Source organism: Danio rerio, chromosome 11, assembly GCF_052040795.2.
Source record: "Danio rerio strain M-AB ecotype USA chromosome 11, GRCz13ab, whole genome shotgun sequence".
Classification (NCBI taxonomy): Eukaryota; Metazoa; Chordata; class Actinopteri; order Cypriniformes; family Danionidae; genus Danio; species Danio rerio.
The window spans coordinates 5433653-5450438 of record NC_141031.1 but is presented as its reverse complement, the minus strand read 5'-3'; the positions used below and the strand labels follow the sequence as shown (position 1 = coordinate 5450438).

General features: G+C 38.8%; 1 protein-coding gene across 3 annotated transcripts in view; it reads right to left on the bottom strand.

Annotated features, from left to right (window-relative positions):
* ptprga (protein tyrosine phosphatase receptor type Ga) overlaps nucleotides 1–16786 on the bottom strand; it is a 514388-nt gene that overhangs the window by 197865 nt on the left and 299737 nt on the right. For 2 of the 3 annotated variants that reach the window (NM_001329864.1, XM_087272537.1), the window contains 2 exon segments: nucleotides 3680–3828; nucleotides 10118–10300. In NM_001329864.1, the coding sequence (NP_001316793.1) occupies nucleotides 3680–3828; nucleotides 10118–10300 (332 nt within the window). 3 annotated transcript variants of the gene reach the window in all.

Sequence of the window (16786 nt, the reverse complement as noted above, 5' to 3'; positions counted from 1 at the left end):
CCACTAAATGTGACAGAGCGCACAAGTCAAACACACTACAGACAGACAGACATGAGAGGAACCTAAACACAGATCGCTCTAGTGAGACTGTACAAAAGTCACTGTCGGAAGAAAGAAGGTTGAACTGTTTGCAAATGCAAATTTAGAAAATGGAGGAGTTAGCATCGTACATTTTTATGAAATGTGTAACACTCAAAAGGAAATGCTTTATTAGGGTCAATTAGGCTGTGTTTACACTGCATTCAAGTGACCCAATGATTTATTTTGGATCAGATATGGCACACATACAGCTAAGATTCTGATTTACTTAGATCATGTTTAGGCCTCATTCATATGTAGAAATGTATGCAAAAGAAATTGAATATGTGAGCTCGGTACATATTTGACGATTGGTATCGGCCGATAATTACCTTTAATGACTTGATCAGAACTCACTGATCTGGCTGATCTCATAAACACAAGTGTTACGGTGCATCCGGAAAGTATTCATAGCGCTTCACTTTTTCCACATTTTTTTACGTTACAACCTTATTCCAAAACTAAATTAACTTATTTCCTCAAAATTCTACACACAATACCCCATAACGACAATGTGAAAAATATGTTTTAAATTGTAAATTTATTAAAAATAAAAAATCACGTTCACGGCTTTTGCCGTGAAGCTCTAAATTGAGCTCAGGCACATTCCGTTTCCACTGGTCATTCTCGAGATGTTTCAGCAGCTTAATTGGAGTTCACCTATGGTCAATTCAGTTGATTGGACATTATTTGAAAAGGCATACACCTGTCTATATACGGTCTAAGGGTTGACAGTGCATGCCGAAGCACAAACCAAGCATGAAGACAAAGGAATGGTCTGTAGACCTCCGAGACAGGATTGTCTCGAGGCACAAGGCTGGAGAAGAATCCAGAAAAATGTTAGATGCTCTGAAACTTCCAATGAGCACAGTGGCCTCCATCATCCGTAAGTGGAAGATGTTTGGAACTACCAGGACTCTTCCTAGAGCTGGCCGGCCATCTAAGCTGAGTGATCTGGGGAGAAGGGCCTTAGTCAGGGAGGTGATCAATAACCTGATGATCACTCTGTCTGAGCTAAAGTGCTTTTCTGTGGAGAGAGGAGAACCTTACAGAAGGACAACCATCTGTGCAGCAATCCACCAATCAGGTCTGGATGGTAGAGATGGTAGAGACCATAAGAAACTAAGTTCTCTGGTCTGATGAGACTAAATTTAAACTCTTTGCCAGGCGTTATGTTTGGAGAAAACCAGCCAGCACTCATCACTAGGCTAATACCATCCCTACAGTGAAGCATGGTGGTGGCAGCATCATATTGCGGGATGTTTTTCAGCAGCAGGAACTGGAAGACTAGTCAGGATAGAGGGAAAGATGAATGCAGCAATGTACAGAGACATCCTGAATGAAATCCTGCTTCAGAATGCTCATGACCTCAGACTGGGGCGACGGTTCATCTTCCAGCAGGACAATGACTCAAAGAACACAGCCAAAATATCAATATCATGTTTTTTTGTGGTTTCACAACAACTCTGTGAATGTCTATGAGTGGCCCAGCCAGACCCCAGACCTAAATCCTATTGAACATCTCTGGAGAGATCCGAAAATGGCCGTACACCATCGTTTCCCATCCAACCTGATAGAGCTTGAGAGGTAATGCGAAGAGGAATAGACAAAAGTTCCCAAAGACAGGTGTGCCATAGTGGCTCCATGACACTACTAGTAAAAAAAACCAAAAAATTATGGAGTAGAGAGTGAATGAGCAAAAAAACAGATCACGAGAGGCACAGTGATGGTTTAAGCATTGCATTTGTTAGGTTAAATGAATAAAGCAGTAGGGAATCACTGCAAATCTCCCTCTCTTTCATTGAGCTGCTGTGGGGCTAACTGGTGCTGTGGTCAATATTTGGAGTTGAACAAAATATTGGAATGGCTTTGCATGTATTTAGGCCCTTTAGACATTATTGCAAGTTCACTAAAACCAGACTGGTAGGAGTGCAGTAGACCTTCAGCACCGATGTGATTTGTAACAGGATGACATCATCACACCCAGCCCCATCAAACTGCCAATACAAGGGCTGCTAATGCGGGCAAAGAACACATATTTTACTCTCTAAATTAGGTTGGGTGGGAGGTCGGCGATAAAACTACAACCACCAAAACCAAACAATGTCCATCGCACTTAACGTTGAAAGACAAGCCAAAAAATTCTGATCACTTGCATATCTGAGGCTGGCCGATAAAACTGGTCTCGAGCGTGCACGAGAGGTGCCAGGCGACCATAATGATAAATCAGAATGGCAAAGAGAGACACAAGCAGCCAGTGATCAGACCCAAGAGAGCGCTCGTCTCCATAATGTTCTGTTCAATCAATACAGGAACGCCTTTACACACATACGAGACAGCCCGTTCCTCCTCTATACAAACCAGCAAGACTCCTCCAGCTTTCTCTCCATACAAAGACTACCAGGGACTACATAAAGCTTCAGATTTATTTTTTGGATTAATGTATTTGAGAAGTAATGATACAATACATTTTAATATACTGTAACTCATATATGATTTACAAAATGATTAGCCCTCCTGTGAAATTTTTATTCCGCTGTTTAATAGAGAGTAGTTCTTTTTCCTTTTTCTTTATTACATTTTTTCAAACATATTTTATAAACATTCTAGTTTAAGCTACTAATTTTTAATTAATCATCTGTTTTGTCCCCATGTTTGGTGAGTTACATAATATTTAACAAATTATTATGCAATACTAGTGTAACGGAGGCCAGCTAGCAAAGTGCTATGCAGGTTAACCACACTAGAGGCCATGATCTTTAGCCTCCTTGTTAGAGCAACTGACTCCGACCGGTTTGCCGGTTTGATATCAGCTTAGACTGGGTGGGTGCAGTAGGATCGGTGGATTACTTGTGGGGGCTCGTCCAGGATAGAAGTGAGGTTTACGGGAGGTGAGTGTAACAGAGGTCAGCTAGCGAAAGGCTATGCAGGTAAACCTCACTGCTCTGACCTCAAAAGGTGCTCTAGCGACAGAGGTCATGGTCTTTAGCCACTTTCTTAGAACAACTGAATCCCATACAAAGAATTGCCAATTCGATTTCAGCTCAGAACAGGTTGGGTGCAGTAGAACCAGTGGGTTACACATTGGGGCTTGTCTTAATCTCTAAAAATCAGGGGTCGCTACAGTGGAGAGAACCAGGCATATGTTTTACACAGCGGATGCCCTTCCAGTCATAACCCAGCACTGGGAAACATCCATGCACTCTCTCATTTACACACACTCTCATACACTACCGCCAATTGAGCTTATTCGGTTTACCTATACCACATATCTTTGGACTAAAACCAGAGCACCCAGAGGAAATCCACGTAACCATGCAAACTCCACACAGAAATGCCAACTGGCCCAGTCGTGACTCAAACCAGCAACCTACTTGCTATGAGTCATGAAACATGAAACGACACGGCAAGTTTAGTTCAGATGGTTATATATGCATATATAAAGCATTGCTCGAATGTTTTCGAAACAAAGCCTCAAGAAAAAGTCTCATTTTCAAAATTTGGCATAACCCTGCAAAATAAATCAAGTGGGCCAGGGTTTTTCGGAGCTGGGTTGTTTAGATATGGGACAGACGCTGGAGAAAGATTAGCTGAAGCTCACCTCCACAGGGAATCTCCTGCCATTGATGCTGTGCTCCGAGCCGTCGGAACCATTGCTCTGGCCCCAGTGGAACTCCACCTTCTCGGCTTTGAAACGGCCCGGTAGCCCGGCTCCTCTCACGAAATAATCGTCCTTCAGAAAGATCGCCACTGTGAGGAAAAAAGAAAGAGCTTTCATTTCATGTAAATAAAACAAATACATTCACTGCAAAAAAGTGTTCTTACTTAGATTTTTCTAGTCCAAATATCTCAACATTCTTAAACCAAGAAGCATTCTCTATATATGCAAAACATTCAGTTTTTTTAAGAATTAATTTAGTCAAAATGAAAAAGGGAGTGAAAAGTTAGTTACCTTAGAGGTACCATGAAATTAAATAAAAGTTTTTTAGAAGTTAGGACTAGTATTGTTCCTTAGGATATCCACAGTGTAAGTTAGTGTGCACCAAAACAGTACCCCTCTCCCCCCATTTTTGATGCACTGGAGTTCAACCATCCTCACTAGCAGTGCATAAAACAATTGGTAAAACAAAACGCTGTTGGCTGTTTTTAAAAAAGGGGAGGAGCTACACTGCCCCAACTTCTCTTTATGTTTAGATTGAGATTACGCCAAGCATTAAATAAAATGGCGGTGGGTGAGGGGGCGGGGGATGAAATTAAGTGAGTTTTCCAGGAGAAATAACAAAAAGGGAGGGTGGCGGTAGATGGGTCTGAAATATAGAAAATATATAGAAATATATTTTTAATATAGAAATATATTATAGAAAATCATGTTATTTTTAAAAAAAAAAACAAAAAAAAAAACGACTATCATATATCCTAGTTCCTCCAAAAGCCTGCCCTCAAGAGGCTCTGATTGGTCAGCTAACATAATGTGCTGTGAATTGCGGATCGGCTTTAAGTCACCAGGAAGTGTCACGCCTCTACTAGCACGCGCTGTGCCTCTGCTGTGTAAATTTTGTCAGTCAGTGTAGCCATAGGCCAGGGGTGGCCAACAGCCACCTTCCTGCAGGTTTCAGTTGCTGCCCATATCAAACACACCTGAACCAATTAATTAGAACCTGAACACCACATGATAATGACAGGCAGGTGTGTTTGATATGGGTTGCAACTGAAATCTGCAGGAAGGTGGCTTTTCAGGAACAGTGTTGGCCACTCCTGCCATAGTCAGTTAGGCAGTATAATACAGAGAGTGAATCAAATAAATAGATCAATATATATATATATATATATATATATATATATATATATATATATATATATATATATATATATATATATATATATAATATAATATTAGACACACATCTGATGCTTGTATTTGCAGCAGCTCCACGTCCACAACTTTACGCATTGGGTTTAATTAGGCTGTCCAGTCTCCGTGTTCAGTCCTTTACTTCTACTATACGGAACAAATCCAGTGATATTCAGACACAGCAATATTATACACAGTGGCGCCCCATGTCTAAAATCTATAGTAAAACATGCCTTTTTCTTCTAAATGGTTACATTAATAGAGTTTGTTTAATATATTTTAATTAAAGTAGAATCGAGTGTACAAAATAATGTAAATTTGACAAACTGCTTCATTTCCCATTAAAAAAAATTGTCTCACAAAAACCTCAAGAATTGAGTCGTGTCAGCTCATTTTAAATAAGTAGTTTGAACAAGCAGCAAAATCTTTCTTTTGAGTGCACACTTCCTTTCTGCCATTGCTGTCGCCCTCAGAAGGCCATGTGCCAAATGAAGCAATAATTTGTCTGAGAGAAGACATTTCCCCTTCTCTCTCTGTCAAATCGCTCTTTTTGATTTCTTTTGTTATTTCATAAAACCCAGGTCTTAAAAAAGGATGAACCAATAATGAAAGCTTTTCCATCCAAAAAAAAAAGCATTTAGACATCACAAATTGGTCTTTCGCACCAGGACCGCACTTTAATTAATGGGCGCGACCCTAAATAGCGTAGCCTTTGTTGGGCAGATTTCCTTTTCTGATTGAATTTCCGAATGATTTTAGCTTGCCACCAGAGGTTTGTGTCCTATTTAAAAGAACGGCTCCTCTGAAACCTCGCTTGTAATCTTAGCGAAACAGGCTAGTGTCCAAACGCTGAGATATTGAAGCAATCAACTGGTGGCAGGCTGAAATCCGTCACCACAGCAACGTGAAGTGGCTCCGAGGTGCCAGGGGCAAAAAGTAAGATGGCACACTCACACACAAACAGCCTGGGAAAAAAAAACACACACACAACAACAAGCGTCCTTCTCTCCACACTTTAAGTCGTTCGGTCTCTTGTTGATTCTTTGACGTAATCCGACATGAGAGGGAGAATCGGTTTCATTAGTTATTCCAGTGTTGAGCTTCATGAGCTTTAACAAACAGGCAGGAATTAGACGGCTAAGCCAGCAGGACCTTGGAACGGCAGCATGTGAAAACTAGGCCTCGCTTGCCAGTAAATCCTTGATCAATGCAAATGTATCTTCAAGGTTTCAAGATCTCATGAATTTCTCGAGTTTAATTTGGGCGGGGGGGTCCGTGAGAAGCCTGAGCACTGGGCAGTCCAACAATACACACACATATACACACACACATAGCTCCAAAAAACACCTCTATGTTTGGAATAGCATGCTGCTTTTACTTTTCCTGCAGTATTGATAAAGTATATCATCTGCAGTAGGTGGTTTTTCAGTATAAATAAAGTGGAATCAAGCACACTGCGTAGAATACTATGCACAAAATGCAATGCACTCTATTTGATTCTAAATTTTCAGTAAAAAAATGTGATGTTTTATTATTACAGGGTCGTAGTCAGGTTCGGGTGGTTCAAAAGACCCATCCCCCAGTGATTTAAGGTCCAATATTGTCCCATCCATAAGCTCTTATTTTGACTGTTATGCCATCATTCATTCATTTTCTTTTCGGCTTAGTCTTTTTATTATTCTGGGGTCGCTACTTCGGAATGAACCACCAACTTATCCAGCATATGTTTCACGCTGAAGATGCCCTTCCAGCTGCAACCCATCACTGGGAATTATCCATACACATCAACTCGCACACCACAGACAATTTAGCTTGTTCAATTCACCTATAGCGCATGTCTTTGGACATGTGGGGGAAACCTGAGCACCCGGAGGAAACCCACATGATCACGGGGAGAACATGTATAAATAATCTGTATCGTAGCTTCTTACTGCTAAAATGCAGTGAGTGATAGTTAAAAAAAGGAACTGAAAAGATATTAACTTACTTAAACAGTTATTCCGATTTGTTTTTAAATATTCTGAAATGAAACACAGGAAACAGTACGCACAAATAAAATGACCTAACCTGTCCTTAAACGTGTTGAACTCAAATAAGAAAGATAGTATAGCTTATTATAAAAACTAAAAAAAATAAAAAAAATAAAAAAATAATGTATCGCTCAGCAAACTAACATGGCTGAAACAACTTTGAAATTGTACTTTGCTGTTGCTTTCCACCAGATTGAGAGTCACTGGTAATTGTTTCAGTTGACCTTTTTGCAAAACACTAATTTTTTTAGGAGCTGGTTCTTACAAATTACCAGTTTTTGTTCGGTGTCTGTGACTTTGAAAACAAAATATTCCCATATTACCAATTTCCTGTTTTTGGTCCCACTTTATATTAAGTGGCCTTATCTAAAATGTATTCACATAGGAACTAATAGTTTGTTACAATGTACTTATTGTGTAACTACATGTATTTACTGTGTACTTATGCTTGATTAAATACATGTATGTAGTTACATCTGTAACTAACTTTTGTAATTACACTTGTAAATACACTGTTGATCATCCCTTACACCTTAACCCACCCTTAAACCTACCCATGCCATCAAACCTGTCCATAACCCAACCTCTATCCCAACTCAAAAGCACCACAAGTGTTCTCAAATACATTATAAACACAGTAAGTACATTGTATTTATTTTTTTAATGTAAGTACATAGTAGTTAAGGACACTTAATATAAAGTGGGACCCTGTTTTTCTTTGATATTAATTTGTCTATTAATGCTTCTGCTGCAGCAAATGTCATCATTCCACTCTTCCGCGCTTTCCTGTTCTTAGTTCGGTTGCGCAATTCTGATTAGGCAGAACAAAAGTGTGCTCACTCAATTGGCTAGTAACACAGTCACAGACGGCAGTCACGCATTTGCTCTGGGCTAGGGAAATCAAATAATACACACAGCTGAAGTCGGAATTATTAGCCCTCCTTTAAATTTTTTATCTTTTTCAAATATTTCCCAAATGATGTTTAACAGAGCAAGGAAATTTTCACAGTATGTCTGATAATATTTTTTCTTCTGGAGAAAGTCTTATTTGTTTTATTTCGGCAAGAATGAAATTAGTTTTAAATTTTTTAAAAGCCATTTTAAGGACAAAATTATTAGCCTCTTTAAGCTATATTAATTTGGATAGTCTACAGAACAAACCATCGTTATACAACAACTTGCCTAATTACCCTAACCTGCCTAGTTAACCTAATTAACCTAGTTAAGCCTTTTAATATAGTCAAATATTATTTACTGTCATCATGGCAAAGATAAAATAAATATTATTAGAAATGAGTTATTAAAACTAATATGTTTAGAAGTGTGTTGAAGAAATCTTCTCTCTGTTAAACAGAAATTAGGGGAAGAAATAAACAGGGGGGCTAATAATTCTGACTTCAACTGTATATATATTTCATATTGCAGCCTCTTGCGATTAACTAATTGCAATGTTTCAAATCACGATTGCGGGTTGATTTCGATTAATCGCACAGCACTAGGTTGCACTGTCTTCGGTCCATTTTCCATGTATTTTTCATTTGAAGAGTACATTAGGAACTGATCTGAGACTCACCTTTTGTTTGGTGTGGATGGCAGGATTCGAACACACTAACAATTATTTCTGTTCGGGGCATCCCTAATGAGCGTTCGCTCAAGGTGAGAAGGTCAAAGGTCACTTGACGTTGAAGCCGTCCACAGAGAAAGCGATTTAAATCATTGATTGAGGCATGCATTATTCAGAGGCGCCGGGTCTGTAGGTTTATTGTGTCGACCTGTTCCAGGTGATTATTTTGCTGATAAAACACTCATGTGTCAGTTATAAATAGGAGAGCAGCTCTCCATTATTCATGGGACAACAGCGGGACATTTGTCTTCCTCCGCACGGATTATGTTAAGGAGGGAAACGCTGGGCAATTCGTGTCTGTGTTTACTTCCTCAATATGCTCCGCCGCAGCACGGCTTAATGGTGCAAGACTGTAGATTGTGAATTCGGCTGGGAAAAGTTCAGGAGGAGATCGCATCATAAAAGTTTGATAGAGCTTGAAAGTATGATGCCTGAACGCTTACATTCTGTGCAAAGTGTCATTTATTGGTGTCACGGTGGCATAGTGGGTAGCATGATCACCTCACAGATAGAAGGTTGCTAGTTCGAGCCTTGGCTGGGTCAGTTGGCATTTCTGTGTGGAATTTGCATGTTCTCCCTGATGTTTGGGTTTCCTCTGGGTGCTCCGGTTTTCCTAACAAGTCCAAAGACGTGGTACAGGTGAATTGAGTAAGCTAAATTGGCCGTAGTGTATGTGTGTGAATGAGTGTGTATGGATGTTTTTCAGGTGGAGCAAAGCTTTCTACAAAGAATCTTAGTGTACTGATTAGCAGGATAACACGCCATGCCATAAAGTGCGAATCATCTCAGGCTGGTTTCTTGAACATGACAATGACTTCACTGTGCTTAAATGGCTTCCACAGTCACCAGATCTCAATCCAATAGAGCACTTTTGGCATGTGGTGGAATGGGAGATTCGCATCATGGATGTGCAGCCGACAAATCTGCAGCGACTGTGTGATGCTATCATGTCAACATGAACCAAAATCTCTGAGTAATATTTCCAGTACCTTGTCGAACCTATGCCACAAAGGATTAAGGAAGTTCTGTAGGCAAAAGGGGGTTCAACCTAGAAAGGTGTACCTAATAAAGTGGCCAGTGAGTTTATGTTGCTATTTTCTAGACTAGTTTGGCTAGGAACTATACTTTCATTCTGGTATAATAATCAAGGAATTTACTGGCTTACTACGGCTGAAGCTAGCGCAATATTACTACACAGCGCCTGAAAATATTTGCCAGCTAGGTAAAAGCGCTGCGTAATATCATTGTGCAGCCATGGTGCGCCAGTAAAGTTCCTTGATAATTAAGCTATACGTTTAATCAATTTTAGCACTCCTCTCTAAAGTGTTAAGCCTCCCATTTGCAACCCCAACAAAAAGAATCCTGGAGCCTCTGCTGCATAAAAGGACTTTTTGTTTCATTTTATGGCCCATTTTAAATCACATTCCCTTTTATTTAACAGCCTAGATTTCCTGATAATTACAGTACGACCTCACGTCGGATAGCAAGTTGGATCAATGTTTATTTTGGGCAGACCATCCACTTCAGATTTACCCGTTTTGCCTGTGTTCTTCATTGACGTTTTGTTGGACGACTCCGCATCAAACCCGTCCAATGTGAGCTCCTGGTACTCCATCGAGACCTTAGTGTCTTGGTCGGCTATATTGATTGGCGATTGGTTTCTCTCCTGGCACTCAGGAAAAGCTGCCGCCCAGCCTGTATCTGGTCCGTACGTCCCTGCAGAAGAGAAAGACAGCAAATCAATGGATCATCACAGTGCAAACAGAAGCCGAACCGCTCCCAGACTCACTTTATTCTTCATAAATGCCAGTCAAAACACGCTAGAGCTGTCCTGAGACGACCATCTGTCTGTCTGCGTGTTTCATGGAAAGTATAAAAACCTGACAGATTTGACAGTTTAGTCACACTTTAATCCGAGACCTTTGAACTGCGCAGACTAAAGCAGACACGACTTTGTTTCAAATTCTGCCGACTCTACAAGAATTCAGTAGAGGAAAACTGTGTTCGGAGGTAATCAGGGACACTGCAAGACTCTGAATTCTGCTGTAAAGCAAAATATTCACAGATAAACCCTTATCTGATCTTTGGCACCTCAGATATGCGCAAACATTGACTTGTTAGTGAACACCTGAAAATGGAATGAGTTCTTTGATATGGTGTTATGTGAGTGACACAAGCCAATCTCGTATTAATAGGCCCATTTATCCGCAAATGTTTCAGCCCATCATTCAATCTAGGGCTGAACAATCCCTGCAGGCACAGGACATCAACATGACGTCATATTGACATCATACCCCAACGTCTCAGGATGCTGGATTTTGTTTGGAAATGAAAATCTGGTTGACGTCAGAACACAATGTCAGGCTGACGTCAATGTCCAATGTCCAACCTAAAATCGACCAAATATTAACGTCTAATCATGTTACACCTTGACGTTGTGTGGACAATCCCACTATGACATCTATAAGACGTTGGGTTTTGGTCACTTTCTAACACAATGTAAAAGCAACCAAATATCAATGTAATTTGACGTCATTATCGGACGTCAAAATAACGTTGTACTTAGACGCTGACTAGACATTGAATTTTGGTCACCTGACGTCATGACCTAAATCTAACCTAATATTACCGTCTTATGATGTTGTGTACCTGCTGGGATATTTCATTTAAGCATTCATATCGTAATGTGTGTATCTGCAATAGTCATATCGCAGAATTATATTATTTATTAAAGATTCAAAAATAAAGATATTATTAAATATTATAATTTTAAACTATTAAACTATTTTTACAATGATGATCATGTTATTTTACATTTGATTGTTCAACTTTTGTACATAATTACTGCCACACTCCCCCAAAACCCTCCAATGCACTGTTTATTTATTTATTTATTTATTTATTTATTTATTTATTTATTTATTTATTTATCCATCCATTTATTATCATTTATGCAGATGCACTGCATAGGAAAAGATTTAATCATCATCTTCAAACTAAATTAACAAAATCTTTCCAAATCGAGATATTCAAATCCTCTGGTAAAATTATATATATTACAGATTTTTCCAATATCAAGCAGTCCAAGTTTAATCTATTTATGTACCTATGTAAATGTTTATTTATTCAGTTTTCATATTCATTTCAGTAATATTATTGAATAATATGCAAATGTTTGGATAATTTACATAATATACAATTTGTGAAGTATTAACTTTTGTCTTCTACTGGATGCATTATATGAAAGGCCTGCAGTAGCTGTGGTTCTAATTAGCATTTGATTATGTGTTTCTTAATTTTATAAGAAGGTTTTTGGCCAATGCATTTTTAAATTCATTCTGTATGAATCTGCAGTTTTTATAAATCTGCAGTTCTTATTATATATATATATAAATAATTTTTTTTACTCAACCTTCCTTGCTTTTTTTTGAGATATTTCACTTTAAAGACCAGGAAGAGAACTTTTATATAAGAAAATGTATGTCAGCAGAACTCTGGGTAAATGCAATACATCATAGTTTACGAGGCCAAAGATTGTCAAATGTGAGGTAAACAAATGGAGTATAGATGCTGGATGTTGCTTTATTAATGTGTAAAAGTAAATACGTTGGATTTCTGCTTTAAGCCAATGGGAAGATGAATGTTGAATTATAATAGCATATATTTATTAGGTTTCCTTTATACACAAGTATAAGTTCCATCACACAAGAAAAAAAGGTGCGTTTTTTTTTATGTTTTACTCGTTAATTCCAGACCATATTTGATTAATTTGTTTAGATGATTTAACTTACAAGCTGTCCACATTAAATAATATTAGATAAACAAATTAATCTTAAATGAAGAATTATTTAATATTTACTCACCCTTGAGTGGTTCCAAACCTTTATGAATTTCCTTTTTTTGTCTGCCGAACACAAAAAAGTTCATTTGAAAATTAATAGAAACCTGTTTTCATTGACATCCACAGTTGGAAAAACAAATACTATGGCAGTCAATGGTTACAGGTTTCCAACTTATTCCTTATTCCATCTTTTGTCCAACAGAAAAAGATTCAAACAGGATTTTTGACCATTAAAAAGTGAGTAAATAAAGGCAGAATGTTCAGTTTTGTGTGGACTATCCCTGTAAAGTACATTTAAATACGTTTTGCTTAATAATGACAACAATTTAAATAAAAATGGCCAAATTTAATATAATTCAAATTAATAGTTGATGAAGATGCTAAAGCCAAAGTTATACAGCACTGCTGATAAAACATTAAAACTACTTCATCAAACATTAGCAGTAATGCTACTATTAATTCATTCATTCAGGTTAGTCCCTGCCACAGTAGAATGAACCGCCAACTTATCCAGCATATGTTTTACGCAGCGGATGCCCCTCCAGCCAAAACACCCATACACTCTCGCATTCACACACATACACTAGGGCTAATTTGGCTCATTCAAATCCCCTAAAGCGCATCTATTCGGACACAGAAACACCAACTGACCCAGAGACTCGAACTAGCAACCTTCTTGCTGTGGGGAGACAGTGCTAACCACTGACTCACCAATCCTACAATTATAATCACTGTTTTATTTCAGTAAACGACAGTGCTTTCAAAACAACGTCTTCCAGTAACCAGCTATTTGGCCCAACAATTAGCATTATAGCATACTAAAACGCGTAAGTAGCTTCAACAACACTGCGTAATAATCAACGATCAATGTCACACAGAAGAGACCCTTGACGCCTTAAACCTAATAAAATAAAAGTATGCACAGGCAATTTTACTTCAGCACACAAAATGAGACAAGCAAACAAGACGAGGATATTTTAAGAGTCCATTAAAGCCTCTACTACAGTTAGAAGCGCCGCTTTGGCTTTGCTCACAGTTACAGCCTGCCAAATCATAAATGCACCTTTCAGAGCAATAACCACATCCTGATGAGACGCTATAGTGTGTGTGTGTGTGTGAGTGTTTCGTCTCTCGCAGACTTGCTGAGAAGCGAACGCCGGTGCGCTAAACAGAAGCTCCATCCCTAATTGAAAGCAATCCTCAGCTACCGGCCTTTAAGATGAATTTGCCGACAATTACCCTGGCCCTGCAAGCATCCGGACCCATCCGAAATGCGTATTTCATCAAATTAGGATTCATCCTCCTCAGCCTCTGCCCTGGCTGCAGCCTTGGGGCGTATTGATTGGACAGGTCTGGGTTTCATATGGAGCGGCAGAGTGCTATAGATCCAGGCAGCACTGCTGGGTAATGAAAGAGAGCGAGGACCTGCGTGTGAAGAGATTACTCACTCCTTAATGCAGCCCTAACAGGGTTAGAAAAACTGCACACGCAAACTTAATCCCAACCACACCTCGGGATACGCATCTCAGATGAGAAAAACAGCGGTCTGAGTACATAACCCTGCCTCCGAGCAGGAAAAAGGAGGATCGCTAGTATTTCTCTTTGATTCCTTTTGCTGGGTTTATGAGCTTGTTTGTTCGGTTACATCTATTTTTCATTTGTTTATGCATTACGCTATGGCCACTTAACATTAGAAGTTAGGGCCGACGTATATGGAAAATACAGTTACCAGCGTTAAGCATGTTCTTTTAACCAGTTAAACTCTGCTGTTATTTTGGGATTTCCGTCTGGATTTTGCCTACCCAAATTTAAAAGCTTCCCAAATCCACATGCAGAGGTGTAATAACTGAATACAGTTATTTAAAATAACTGTATATGTTGTCTGTGTTATAATAAACACCTAATAAAGGTGTGCTTTTTGTATCTTTTATTTATAAACTCAAATTTGAAAGTGTACCTTTTAGGTTCGGTGTGGTCTAGGGTGCTGTAATTAATTTTGTTGGTTCGTGCACATGTCTGTAATCATAGGAAAAAAGAAAAATGTCTCTACCATAATCTATGCAAAAGTTATGTATTACAAGTAATGAGAGGTGCTATACAAGCCACAGGGAGCGATTATTATTTTCACATTTCACTATTCTTTTGTTTGATCAAACATAATTCACTGTGTTTGGACCACATCAGACATATAAAAGGATTACTTATGCACATCACCTCAAAAACAGAGGAGAAATGGCCCTGAAGCGCACAGCATAAGGTAAGAGATGACAGCTGTCGGTGCTATCTGGGGCTGCTTAGTGATCATAAATGTATTGCTTTAACTTCTACGCCAAGGAAACACCGTTATTCATTAAACAACTGTTTGATATGTGAATATAATTCAGTAAAAAGAATGCTAGAACCGTCTGAGCACTGGCAAGAGCTTTCATTTGAGCTATAACTTGAACATGTGTCATATATGAACCATATAAAAATGAACTAATGTTCATCACCCAGCTCGGGTATCCAAAATACTGTGTATTTAAGTGTAAATAACTTTTGTACAGTAGAATGAAAACCAAAGTGAAGCATATGTGCAGAAAATAGAGATTCTACACTTTCAAACGAAACCACTTATGAGGGTCTGGTGCAATGCTAGCTCTTTAAATCTTAAAGTGAAAGTCGATGACGTCACAGACCAGGTACTTGATCTGCAGAGTTTAAGTGTGATTAGTTATAGTCGGTGCTCGAATTGAGGGGGGATGCGGCGGGGATGGCATTCCCCTTATAAAATATATATATATATATATATCCCCCTTTTTGTAAAACCAGCATCCCTTTTACCATCCCCTTTAGATTAACATGTAAAATTTATCATGCTAATTAAATATTAAAATTCTCAATTTATGGTAATTTATGACTTTTTAACAACAACAACGATTGGCCAATCAGAACTCAGTAATGTAATAAGGCACAACACACAAGCGCAAGACAGAGAAGAGAACAGAGGTATGATATTAAGTTGTTTAACATTATATATGTATGCTATCTGCCGTGCATAACTGCAGGCCAGAACAGTTTAGGCGGCTTGCCAGAGTGTAACTTAAGCTGTTCTATATTCACTGATAAACACAGTTAACAGGGCTTGCTGACATTTACTTTAGCGACCCAAGTTTCATCGTTAATATCTAAATAACAGCAGATTCAAGGTTCCCTGTTTCTAAAATGAACTGTTATTATTATCCTTAAAATCAGAACACAAATGATGTGATGCATTTTTACAATCACTGTACAAATGTGGCTCCGTTTTCTCGAAAATGTTTCCAAACAGCTCAGCCGCTGTACATCTTGATACCATGTTTTGTTGGTATGGAGAATGAATGAATCCTAAAGGGCCATGAAACCCCCCTGCATCAGCAGGGTGTTTTTACACCTATAGTTTGAACATAGTCAGGAAAGTGGGTGTGTCCAGCTCTGTTTAGGTGGGAGTGTTGGGGGAGGGAAAGAGGGGAGGCTTTGCATAAAAATAGGAGTTTCGGTTTGGGCATCCGCTGATTTTCACAGAGGCAAAACAAACACAGACACAGGGTAGAAAGACAGTGACTGTGTTTACATGGACATCAGTAATCAAATTATTTGACAAATTATTAATTTGTGGACTTTAACTGCAGTTTGGCACTATCACTTTCATTAAGGAATATTTCATGCATGTCCCCCATCACAAATGAGATATTGGATGCGAGTAACTGCTGGAATAGTGTAGTTTTAATAGAATGTTTGATACATTTCCAGTTTTGAAAAGCTCGAGTAAAAAATGTTCCTTACAAACATATTTCTGTTGTCTGTCGCGCGCACTGTAGTCTACATGTGAGTCTAGCTGCGCTCTCATAGACGGGAAATGAAAACAAAACCTTTGTTGCAGCACATATATAAACGCAACACTGATGACTCGTGTCTCCAAACAATTCTTGTTCTTCCACTTGTTTTGGCAACGCAACAAGGCGTCTCTCTGCCCTCTGAACACTGTAACAGGTAAAAGCAGTCTTCGACGATATCATGCATTTTAATGAAGTTGCACCTTATACACAATAGAGTGCGCTGCTTGATTGAAGTCTTACTCATAAATTAATGCTGCACACTCGCGTCACCTTGTACTCGTTGGTACAGACATCCATTCAACACGCTGGAATACACGCAAGGATCTAATCACCGTGATGCAGCTTCAAAAATTAGTTTAAAATGGAAGAACGAATTTGCTCGAAATAATGCAAAAACAACCAATTTTCGCTTTTTAGCTAAATATGTGTCTAACGGTGTTTTTAGCAGCGTGGGACACATGTATGACTGTCAACATCTCAAAAAATGTGTTTTGGTGTTTCGTG